Genomic DNA, 13509 nt, shown 5'->3' on the forward strand with positions numbered 1-13509 from the left:
TGACATAGAACCATATAGACCCATCTTACTTCACCACAAGAACTGTAGGGCTACACCGAGTACAGTGTGACTCAGTGTGACTCTTCTATTACTCTCAGCTTGAGTATGGTCGTGAATGCATTCCTCACACACTGCCCCAACAAGTTATCAACCACTGGACAATCTGTCCCCAGAATTAGGGGATGCATCAGTGCAAACTAACAGCAGCCTCTACTCTATGCTTGCTTGCGCTGATATTTTATTTCCAGTGGCACTATGGGATATTTGTGGATGTCTATATGCACAAATCCAACTACCACCCACTCTGCCTCCAGCGATGCCCCGGGCTGCACAAGGGTTTGGTGGACCAGGGTCTGCGTACAGCCTGAGTCCATCAAAGCCTGGCATGTACCCCCTCCAGGCCAGGATCAGTTGAGTTCTTGCTGGCAGCTGAGAGAAGCCAACCAGTAACTGCAGACCCCATTTGCTGCCCCTTCAGCAGCCCTTCCATAAACTGCTCCAGGATGACCTGCTATGTTATCTGGGCTGCAACAGTCTGGTTGCCATGTACACCTGGCATGAATGAAGGGACAGTCCTCCAACCCCATGCTACCTCCCCAGAAGATTCATCGATGGTCCTCAAGGCAGAGAGTGGCCCAGGAATACCTCGGGGTCTCCCGCCGCCATACAGTGGAGAGTCACCAACGGAGCTGGGGGCAGCGGCAACAACGCTGGAGATAAACCAGGATGACTAGCCAAAGCTTCTAACACGGCAGTTGATTATGTGCTGCCACCTGCTCCCGCTCCAGGAAATCCCACCATATATGTCATTATCTGAGCCAGGCTTCTACCAGTTGTGTCTGGCGCACATGGATATCAGCCATCCCTAACACCGTCCCCTGAACCCACTGCTCTATCCCTTCCTTGCAACTGAGCAACAAACCACACCCCACCACAGTGACCATCTGGTGGAATGGTGCATGGAATCACTTCTTGGCACACTTTGACATCATTAGTACAAACTGAGTATTCTGCAGGACCTGTGTGATGCTATCATCTGGACCAAAATCTCAGAAGAATTTTTCCTGAACCATGAACCTAAATAAAATAAGATTCCGGAGGCAAAAGTGGGACCAACATAGCACTAGCATGGTGTACCTGGTAATGCAGCCACCAAGTGAAAAATTGATGTTATAAATTGAAATGATGTTTGCAATGTGATAGTCTCAATGTATGTTGCATGATGAGCCCATTTGTTTGAGCCTCTGTATATTCAAATTGTACTATTCCCACATACCCTGGTTTACTAAGGGGAGGTTGGGGAGATGTTAAGGAGGAAAGGGGTTCATTAACTTCTAATGTAATTTCAAAGAAATTTGATATTTTTTTTTACATTTCACTTTTTAAATCTCAATATATTTGCACATATGCCAAAGTCTGCATTTTCATGGTTAAACTGCAGTCTTATTAACACTTCAGTAATATTTCTTTTTCCTTTTTCTTATTCACTTTCTTCTGTTTTGCAAAATGGTAAAGTTATTCAACATTTTTATTATTACCATTTAAACCATTTCCAACAAAAAAGCAACCTCTAAATCTCTTTAATCATTTTTTGTGGCATCTGTTTCTCATCTGTTACTGTTATAATATGACATCACCGTGGAGTGCAATTAAATGACAAACATGAAATAAATGTTCAAAAGTTACAGTACATTAAAGTTATTTATTTATTGCATACTTCCACCGCAGGAACACATTTTAAGCAGATATGGAAATCATAACACATGAACAGATTCTCTCCCTGACATCATTTTGAGTGTATCTGGATTAAATCACTGGGTACATCAATATAAAATGAACTATATATGAATGACAGAATGGCATTACTTTATCTATTGTAACATTTACTGTCATGTGATTGAAAATAACTTTAATGATTTTGGTGATTCCCTGAGTGGGCTGAGTACCCCTAGAAGAGATTACTACTTTTGAGACATATCTCAACAGCGTACACCAAACTGAGCACAGGAAACATGAACCAGTCAACAAGCTGCATCAAACACAGCATTTGTCTGAACTGGTTTGTTGCTCCACCCACTGACAGTGAACTGAAACAGTGAGGCTTGACGTGATGCAAAAGACACCCAGCTTCTTTAGAAACAGCTTTTTTAAAACTAGATAATTACATTAAGTCCTAAAAAATGTTCATTGATATTAAAATACTTTTAGTAGCAAAGACCCATCCCTGCTGTTACACTTAAGTCTTCCATCTACATCAAGACGACATGGAGATCAGCGCTCTCTACATCAGACTGTGTGAGTACTTTCTCTATTTCTACATTATAAAATTTAGGTTATTCATCCTGATTATAAATATCACAATTTTATTTGTTTTATATATTAGGTAAGAAAAATAGGTAATTGTATTTTTGTGGAATATGGATGAGATGGAATAATACTTTAGTTTTACACTTCTTGTATATTTAGTAATTATACAGTACGTGTTTTATTAAGTGTGTAGCTTTTTTTTTTATCTCTCTTCAGTGATGACCATCATGATTCATCTGGGTGTACAGGATGAGAAAGTTGGTGAGTACCAGCTGTTTAATTTTCCCTATCAAAGTTCACATTTTGGATAAGGAATTTAGCAGAAAAAATTAACTTGTGAGAGAAAAAAATGTTTCTGTGATATTTGTTATCGTTTTATTTACTGTTTTATTCATTCACTGTTGATGTGCGGGATGCCAGATTTAGTAGTAAACTTTAAACTGAGTCTTTCTTTTTTCTGTGTTTCAGATGCAGTTTCTCTTCGTGTTGTTCCAAACAGATTGCAGTTCTTTGAATATGAATCAGTAACATTTTATTGTGAAGGAGTCGATTATTGTGAAGTTATGCATAGAATTAAAGGGAAAGTAGAATCATGTAATAAAACTAACAAGAGGACACCAACAGGATCATCCTGCTCCATTCAAATTGTTTATGCAGACAACAGTGGAGAGTACTGGTATGAGACTGAAGGAGGGAGAAGGAGCAACATTATTAACCTCTCTGTCACTGGTACTTTTCAAGAAAGAACAATATTTTATGATGTATTATAATTTAATCGAAATGTATACATTTTGATTAAATTTAATCTCATGTATTTAATTATCAAATGCATATCATTTAGCTGGTCCTGTGATCCTGGAGAGTCCTGCTGTTCCTGTGTTAATGGAAGAAACTGTGACTCTGAGCTGCAGAAGCAAAATTCCATCTTCCAACTTCAAAGCTGATTTCTACAAAGACGGATTTTTCACCCACAGAAGCTCCACAGGAAGCATGACCATCCAGAGAGTTTCCAAGTCAGATGAAGGACTTTACAAGTGTAGCATCTCAGGAGCTGGAGAATCACCAGAGAGCTGGCTGAAAGTCACAGGTGAGACACTGAGACGTTTTAAAATAAGGTTTTTATGCATAATTGTGATCTGAATGACAGCTGATGCTCTTTATGCAAAACTGGTAAATCTGTTTGTATTAGCATCTTTGAAATACTGAGAAGTTTCCAGTGTGCAAACCTAAATTTCAAATTTAAATAACTAAAACAGGTGTGCCAAACATCCATAGTGTTTTAGAAGCTTTAAGTTGGTTGGAAAGATATTTCATGTCATTATGAAGAAGCTAAAATTAACGTTTGATAGTTTACCATTCTTGTCTCATTTAACTCTTCCTGTCTTTTCTAATCATCATTTAGATTCTCAAAATGTAAATTACACGATTAATCCAGACAAAGAAGCGTGCCATTCCTCCTCTGCTGCCACACCTTGGATCATTGCCACCATTTTAGTCAGTGCTCTGTTGGTGGCAGTGGGACTGTATCACTTTGGCAAAGGTTACTGTAAGAAAGGTAATAAAAAATATTATTATTGTTATTGTTGGTGTTATGTTGTTGTTGTTGTTTTTGTTGTTATTATATTTATATTGAAAATTAGTCTGTCAGACAGATACATTGTCTGATTTTCTATTCAAAAAAATTAATAAATATTTATTTCTTTAATCTCCGTAGAGGCTGGCTCAGTGGAAGAAGGCAGAGCAACATATTCTGCTGTAAGAAAGACAAGAGGTATTTTTACTGAGCAACAGAAGCACAAAATTACTTTTCTGAAGAAATGGATTGGTTTTGTTTTCTGCATCTTTGTTAGATGTGTAGCCTATGTAATATTTATAAATGTATGGATGCAAGTGATAATTTGAGCTTCAAAATGCCTCAAATGAAAACCGCATAGAATACAATTTTAAAGCTCATCTTTTAGACACGTACTGTATCTCAATATAGGTGCACGTGGCATTAGATACAACTTCAGACATGCATTCAGTTTCAAAATCAACTTTAAATTGAACCCAATTACTTTCTCTTTCAAACAATGGTATTGAGTGATTAGCATTAATTGTCTCACAAAGTATTCTTCAGGAGAAAAAAAATGTAGAACACAACCAAGAATTTTACAATTTGACAACCCATAAAACAAAGAAACATATGATTTCCTTGTTGTGTCATTGAGTCATCAAAAATTTGAAAATAAATAAATTTCCTTCAAATGATATCTGAGATTCTTAGGGGGTAGAGTATATACTGTACACTAAATGTAATACAAATAGTTCAAAACTGTAAAGTTTTAATATATATTTTAGATTAGAACAAAATAAGCTACAATACAATAAATATATAAGATTAGATTCCCTGCTTATTACAAATAAAATACCACGGGTATTTGAGTCGTAATAACTTAGAAATTTCTTGTTTCTTTCTTGTTACTCTACAATAAGCATTTTATTAACAAGCTGTAGTTCCACATTATTACCTCCAGTTTTGGGGACCTTATTATCCATATTATACATATTATACATAAATTTAAGTGTAATATTATTAATCTGTAATGACTATTGTTACCATGCTGTTAAGTGACTATTACTTTGGTAATTGCATGGTATTAACTTAGATATTCCTAAATTATGTTATTGTTTCTGCCTTGTTACCATACTATTAAACCTTTACTTCTAATAGAAAGTGCTACCCATTTAATTTAATCTTTTGTCAAAGCAGAAGCAGGACCCAGCAGAGCGATGTCCTCAGCAGGTCCCTGCCAACCCACTGCAGTGGATCCCTTCTATTCTGTAATACAGTAGGTAAGACTGGGGACAGCGATGCCTTATGTGCTGCATTCACACAATGTGTGATGCATAGTTTGGAATTGGTAAAATAGACAATTTCTTACATGTAACATGTATACTTTTTCATGCATTTGACTCACTCACTCCCAGATTTGTGTATGTAAAAATGCTGATTTCTTTATATACTCCTGAGAACCAGCCTTTGCATTTATGTCCTCTGTAATGAACATTTTTTCGGGTTTTTTGGTCTAGGTCTTGATCTACTAAATAGGACTTTCAGGGCTTTTCGTTGATATCTCATGTGTTTGGGTGGTCTCTTTTAGCTCCAAAAATTCGATTCTCAGGAGGATATAGAAACATCTACCGTGCTTATTTGGGAACTACTCCATGAAGTGGATATTGCTGCGATATATGCACCATTATAGTAATTTTGTTTTCAATTCTGTTTTTTTTCCCCTCTACACTTCTTTTGTCTGTCAGGTTGAAGAGAGAGAACTGTCTGAAGATTTAATCACATAAGATTTCGTAAGAGCGTAAACAAACGAGATTTTATCACATATTGTTTTTGTTGTTAACCAAATTGTACGTTGTCATCTTAGTTTGGTGTACATGTCTGTAAACCGTTATAGCTTTTTTTACTCAGTCAGATGCAGCTAGATGCCATTCCCATGTGGTTATAAGTATATATAAAGACTGAACACAAGCAAAAGCGCCTGCCTGATATGTAGAAGTTGAACTTTAACCAACTTGCTTGATCTTTCTGTTTTTACACATGTATGAATGCTGTTACAATACAAGCGCTGCTGCAGCTTTCAAAGACACCCACTGTGGTCAACTGCTAAAGTCAAAAAGTCACATTACTTTATTTGAAAACAGACAACCTGAGTTTGTGGTCAGCAATGAAATATAAAGGCCAAGTTTGATAATGAGCATGACTTTAACTGACTTTAACTGTGGTCTAGAGCTGAGACAAAATAAGTGGTGACTTCATGCTGCAACTTCTCTTCAATAAAGCCAAACAAATGATCTGAATTTCTACTTTTTTTGGTCAGACTGTGTGAAAGCAGAAGTTGTGAGCTGATTGAGGGAGGTCAGACATGATTTGAGCAAGCACATAAACATGGGGAGATGTATAACTGCAACAGATACAAAAAGAAAACATCGCTGATGGCCCGCAGTCCAGTTGAAGATGAGAAGGAGGAAAGTTCTTTATATTTGTAGGGTGTTACCTTACAATGTTAAGCCTCTTAATAAATAAATGAATGAAATTGGATTGTAAGGCTCTAGAGCAGGGGTCCCCAATCCCAGTCCACGAGGGCCGGTGTCCCTGCAGGTTTTAGATCTCACCCTGGGTCAATACACCTGAATCACATGATTAGTTCATTACCAGGCCTCTGGAGAACTTCAAGACATGTTGAGAAGGTAATTTATCCATTTAAATCAGCTGCGATGGATCAAGGAGACATCTAAAACCTGCAGGGACACCGGCCCTCGTGGACTGGGATTGGGGACCCCAGCTCTAGAGGTACAACTTACCGACCTATTTAGTGACGATCTTTGAAATTTCACCATGAAACAGCACAGACAGAGATTTACTAGCTCTAAATGCAGGCCCTTTTCGAAGATATACCTTTAGTTTGCAATCAGTGACAAATGCAAAGTATTACTGCATTGAGTCCAGGGAAAATGCTGATATAATGATATGAAATATAGGATTGCATTTATCTCCTATTTCACCTTATAAGAAACATGCTTGAAATGTTCCTGTGCAGGACAGGAAACAGCAGAAACTAAGGAGGGCCACTCCTGCTGACTATTGCTCTAACCCCCAAAATCTGAAGATGGTGCTACATTTTTAAAGCACTGAGCTGAAGACAGAAACGGACATACTATTCAAAATATTGAGCAGGTATGACAAACCTTTCGAAACCATCTTGATCACATAGTAGCACCATGCAGTATACACACAGTAATATACAGGGAATCTGCTACTTAGTGAAAAAGACAAACCAAATGTTCAAAAGTTTGCTCTCACTGCAATAAAATTCAGAATCAGAGAAACTTTATTAATCCCAGAGGGAAATTGAGTTGTCATAGCAGCAAATATACAACAAACAAAAAGCAGTCACAAAAATGAGTGTAGAAACAGAGTGATGATAAGTAAATATTAAGATAGACAAATATATAGAAGTGACAGGGTGCACTGAGGTGTAATTAATTCTTTTCCACATGTGTGCGGAAAGAGTCAGATAGCATCAGGAAGGGATGACCTCCTGTAATGTTCCACAGATAGCGAGGTTGAAGGAACCTGTTGCTGAAACTGCTCTTCGGATTGTCCAGTGTGTTATGGAGGGGGTGGGAGCATTGTGTCACTGATCACCTCCTCCAGGGTGCGAACTTCATGCCAACAACAGACTCAGCCTTCACAATGACTTAGTTCAGTCTGTTTGGGTCCTTTGCTTTGATGCCTGCACCCCAGCACGCCACAGCAAATGTAGCTTGTGATCCAGATGAACTCCCAGATACTTGTAGGCTGTGACTATTTTGACATTAGTCCCACCAATGCAGACAGGGGAGGGTCGGGATCTGTTTCTGCCAAAGTCCACCACCAGCTTCTTTGTTTTGGCCACATTCAGCTGCAGGTGATTCACCTCACACCACCTCATGAAGCGATCAATCAGTACTCTGTACTCTGTACTCCTCGTCCCTTCCCATCCCCACACTTTTCCAATAATCAGAGAATTTCTGGAGGAGACAGGTTTCTGTGATATACTTGAATTTGGCAGTATAGATGTTGAAGATATTGAAGGGGACAGAACAGTTCCCTGGGTCGCTCCTGTGTTGCTGTTCAGACTCTCTGACACAAACCTCTGCAGTCTCACAAACTGTGGTCTGCCTGTCAGGTAGTCACTGATCCACTGGACTGGTGGAGCCTCCACCTGCATGTCATCCAACAACAATCTCAGCAGCCTGGGCTAGATCATGTTAAAGGCGCTGGAGAAGTCAAAGAACATCATCCGATCTGTGGTTTGGGGACTGTGGAGGGAGGAATACACTCTCTGCAGCAGATGTATCATTGTGTTGTCCATCCCCAAGTGGGCCTGGTATGCAAACTGCAGAGGGTCATGTGACTTGCTCACCAGGGGTCTGAAGCGTTCCAGGATAAGTCTCTCCATAACCTTCATATTATGAGAAGTTAGTGCTACAGGCCTGTAGTCATTTAATGCCGCTGGATGATACTTCTTAGGCACTGGGACCAGGCATGATGTTTTCCATAGCACTGGGACTCTCTGGAGGTGCAGGCAGACACCGTACTATCTTACAGGTTGCAGAGTGAACTGACTGAAGATATAATTACATCTCAGTGAGATTGAGAAGAATAAAGTAATCCAGATTACTTACATATTGTTTTTGTAATTGAACATTTGGGAGTTGGGTTTGGTTTGCATGTGTATAATTTGGGATATCTTGTCTCTTGTCAGTTAGACACAGCTGGCTGTAAGACCCACATAGTTATAAGTACATATGAGGTTTGAATGCCAATAAAAACACCTGACTTAGTCCATCTGCTGTCTTTTGAAATGTATTGATTCTGTTTATAAGAAATGAGTCGTTACAGCTTGTACATGCTGATACTCACTGTGGTCAACCACTAATCTAAAACTGTTGGTTTACTTTTTTCCCCAGACACATCACGTTTGAGGTCAGCATAACAAGCATGCCTCTAACTGAAATATGATCTAGTATCAGACTAGACACCATGTTTAAAAAAAACATTTGACAAGAAATTATTCAATAAGTTTAAATAAGTTTTTGGTTTCACAAGTCGGACCCAAGCCTGGTTCCTACCAGATTTACTGACCCACTTAAATAGAACCCGTGTAACAAAGTAAACTAAACTAGATCTATCTATCTATTGCATATCAGTATTTAGATGGTGGTTTGCACACCAGCTAAATCATTACTTGGGATCTCATGCTAATAAGGTTGTGTTAATGTTAATGATTGCATTAAAGAAAAGTTACTTTGTGATTCTGTTTAAGTTTGTAATGCTGTTAAACTACTGTGTTGTTTTAAAAGTTTCACGCTGAGGAACCTTAACAAATTAATAAATGCCAAATAAAAAATAAGTTTGTCGGTAGATTTACAAAGTCGGACATTTTCTGTCTTTTCAGTGAGTTTGATGATCCTGCTGTTTGCAAACGATCAAAGAGTTGGTAAGTACCGGTTAGTTAAACTGACATGAACATTTATCAATTCGAGTTACATCCATTTGTGATTTCTTATTTTACCCTGTTATTTCATTAGTACCACTTTTCAGTTTTTCAAAAACAAAACTAAAGTCAGTCTTTCTCTTTTGTCTTTGATTAAATTTATCTTTACATAGTTTCAAGCAGATTGCACTTTTGTCACAATCAGTGGGAGCTGATTGTGTGTAGAGTGAATACTGGACCCAAATGCAGACCAAAAAACGGAGAGTGAAACATGACTTGAACAAAAGGTCAGCCATTTATTGTGGCTGATAACAAGAGTACACAAACAAAGCAAAGGCGAGCGGTGCGAATACTAACCTAGAACCTAAACTGGAAAAAACGAAACTATGATAACATGAAAAAAATATGAACATGATTCAGAACAGGTGCATGCGGGAAACTATGAGAATAAACATGAACATGAAACATGAACATGACCTGAACAGACTCATGAATTATCTGAAACTTGACATGACATGAAGGGAAGAAAACTGATGCCCTGACAAAGACAGAATGAAACACACAGACTAAATAGACACAGGAGGTGATCAAGGGAAGTGGAAACTAATAATAATCTTAGAACTTAACATGATCTTCAAAATACCACAAAATAGATCAAAACAAACTGAAAATGCTGGGTCATAGTCCCTGAAAAGTTCTCTGAATATGTGCCGGTAACTTTTTTTTTGTATATGTGTGTGTGTAGCACGGTGGTGAGTTGATTAGCACTGTTGCTTCACAGCAAGAAGGTGACGTCCTAATCCCAAGTTTGATTCCACCACCTGGCCAGGGGCCTTTCTGTGTGGATACTGCATGTTCTCCCTGTGTTTGTGTGGGTTCTCTCCGGGCATTCTGGCCTCCTCCCCCTGGGTTCGGCCAGGTTGGCTCCCCGGCCTCTGTCGGGCGATCGGGGTATGATCCGGGGCGTGGTAGGGGAGATGGTCGCAACTGCACGGCATCTGCAATCACGCCTTGCCGGTATAAAAGGCTGTGCTGTCTGTCAGTATACACTGTAAATCAGGAAACATAAAGAGATGTGACTAGGATGCACAAGCTTGACACAAGGCTTGAGGAATGACCCAGAACCCTGACAGTATTGAATATTGTGTTATTGAGACAATGTATTGTATCCAACACACTAAAAGTCCACCATATCTCACAAATAATTTCTATTACAGGTATCTCTGCATCTCCTTACACAGAGACTCAGAGAAAATACAGCTGTCATATTGACCTCGTCTTATGAACTGTCTTCACAATCATGATCCTGGCTTTGCTGTTACTTTTGGTGGGATGTCTTCACTTTGGGCAACTCAGAGCCACAGCTAACTCATGCTTGCTAGGCTACAAAAGTCATTGTGAGATGAGTGGACAACATTAGGCTAATGATACCAACAATGAAAGCTAAAGAGTTAATATCCCCTCATGCTTCACCTGGATACTCAGTTTTTATATGTAAGCCACAGTCTTATTGAGACCTGAATACAATTTTGTTCCCCACATTTCATCTTATTAACTTACTAAATTTCTTTCTTCTTTTCTGTTTTGCAAAAAGACAAAAGACTATTAATATTTCCATCCATCCATCCATCCATCCATTCGCTTCCGCTTATCCTTTCCAGGGTCACGGGGGGCACTGGAGCCTATCCCAGCTGTCATAGGGCGAGAGGCGGGGTACACCCTGGACAGGTCGCCAGTCTGTCGCAGGGCCAACACACAGGGACAGACAACCATTCACGCTCACATTCACACCTAGTGACAATTTGGATTATCCAATTAACCTATTCCCTCAAACTGCATGTCTTTGGACGGTGGGAGGAAGCCAGAGTACCTGGAGAGAACCCACGCAAACACGGGGAGAACATGCAAACTCCACACAGAAAGACCCCGGCCTGATGGTGGAATTGAACTCAGGACCTTCTTGCTGTGCGGCAACAGTGCTAACCACCGTGCCACCGTGCTGCCCGACTATTAATATTTTTATATTATAATTTTTTATTAGCATTTCCAACACAAAAGCAGCCACTGTATCTCTTTAAGCATTTTTATGTGGGCCAGAGGCATCTGTTTCTCTTATCATATAGCATCACCATGGAGTGCACTTCAGTGACAAAGATGAAATAAATGTTCAAAAGTGACATTTTTATTGCTTATTGCGACCAGAGCAACACTTATATGGCAATTATCAAACATGAACAGATTCTCTCCCTGACATCATTTTGAGTATATCGGAATTAAAATGCTGGGTAGATAAATATAAAAATTAACTATGTTTGAATGACATAATGGTATTACTTTATCTATGATAACATTTACTGTCCTGTGATTGAAAATAACTCTAATGACTTTGGTGATTCCCTGAGTGGGATGAGAACCCCTAGAAGAGATTTCTACTTCTGTGACATATCTCAGCACCGTTCACCAAACTGAGCACAGGAAACATGAATCTGTCAACAAGCTGCATCAAACACAGCATTAGTCTGAACTGGTTTGTTGTTCCGCCCACTGACAGTGAACTGAAACAGTGAGGCTTGACTTGATGCAAAAGACACTCAGCTTCTTTAGAAACACTTCTATTGTAAAACTAGATTATAGCATTAAGTCCTAAAACATTTTAATTAAGTATTAAAATACTTTTAGTAGCAAAGCGATACCCCTGCTCACTATTGTTCAGTCTTCCATCTACATCAGAACGACATGGAGATCAGAGCTCTCTGCATCAGACTGTGTGAGTACTTTCTATTTACTTTCTACTTTCTATCTATGTCTACATTACTATAAAATTTGGAGTGTAATTTTTAATTAAAAAATGACAGTTTTATTTGTGTTATATGTTAGGTAAAAAAAAGTATGCTAATGTATTTTTGTGGTCTGCATATGAGATGTCATAGTACTTTACTTTTATACTTTTAGTATATTTAGTAATTATACAGCACATGTTTTGGTAATTCTGAAGCTCTTTTATCTCTCTTCAGTGATGACCATCATGATTCATTTGTGTGTGCAGGATCAGGAATTTGGTGAGTACCAGCTCTTTGCTCCTTCATATCAAAGTTATCAAAGTTATAATATCACATTATGGATGAGCTAACCAACTGGAGAAAAGTAAAAAAAAACCTGTGGGAGAAAGAAATGTTTTTGTGATTTTTTTTAACTGTTTTTTTTACCGTTTTATTTGTTTACTGTTGATGTACAGTATGCCAGTTTTAGTGGTAAAACTCTAAACTGAGTCTTTATTTTTTCTTTGTTTCAGATGCAGTTTCTCTTCATATTGTTCCAAACAGGTTGCAGTTCTTCGAATATGAATCAGTAACATTTTATTGTGAAGGAGTCGATTATTGTGAAGTTGTGCATAAATTCAGAGGGAAAGTAGAATCATGTAGTAAAACTAACAAGAGGACACCAACAGGATCATCCTGCTCTGTTAAAATTGTTTATACATACAACAGTGGAGAGTACTGGTATGAGACTGAAGGAGGAACAAGAAGCAACATTATCAGCCTCTCTGTCACTGGTACTTTTGAGGAAATAACAATATTTCATAATATTACTTATCTGAATTCAATCTCATGTTTTTAATTATCAAATGCATGTCATTTAGCTGGTGCTGTGATCCTGGAGAGTCCTGCTGTTCCTGTGTTAATGGAAAAAACTGTGACTCTGAGCTGCAGAAACAAAATTCCATCTTCCAACTTGACAGCAGATTTCTACAAAAATGGATGTCTCACCCATAGAGGCCCCACAGGAAACATGACCATCCAGAGAGTTTCCAAGTCAGATGAAGGACTTTACAAGTGTAGCACCTCAGGAGCTGGAGAATCACCAGAGAGCTGGCTGAAAGTCACAGGTGAGACACTGAGACAGCTGATGCTCTTCATGCAAAGCTGTTGAATCTGTTTGTATTAGCATTTTTTTAACACAAAGAAATGTCCAGTGTGGAAAGATAAATTGGACATTTAAGTTTGTACACCAAACTTTCCATGGTGGTTTAGAAGCTTTTAAGTTGATTTTCAAGATGCTTAATGTCATTATGAAGAAGCTAAAATCAATATTTGATGGTTTAACCATTCTTTTGTTTTTAACCATTATTTAGACTCTCAAAATATAAATGACACAACTGATCCAGATA

At 38.5% G+C, this 13509-nt stretch overlaps 1 protein-coding gene across 1 annotated transcript; it reads left to right on the plus strand.

The window, feature by feature from the left end:
• The first annotated feature begins 2264 nt into the window (after positions 1-2264).
• LOC120433957 lies at positions 2265-5638 on the plus strand. Its single transcript, XM_039601155.1, has 7 exons — positions 2265-2295; positions 2524-2568; positions 3149-3394; positions 3710-3862; positions 4022-4078; positions 5060-5138; positions 5608-5638. Exons 1-7 carry the CDS (start codon positions 2265-2267, stop codon positions 5636-5638), a joined length of 642 nt encoding a protein of 213 aa, XP_039457089.1.
• The last annotated feature ends 7871 nt before the right edge of the window (positions 5639-13509 follow it).

This window comes from Oreochromis aureus, linkage group 3 (genome assembly GCF_013358895.1).
Source record: "Oreochromis aureus strain Israel breed Guangdong linkage group 3, ZZ_aureus, whole genome shotgun sequence".
NCBI classification, from domain to species: domain Eukaryota; kingdom Metazoa; phylum Chordata; class Actinopteri; order Cichliformes; family Cichlidae; genus Oreochromis; species Oreochromis aureus.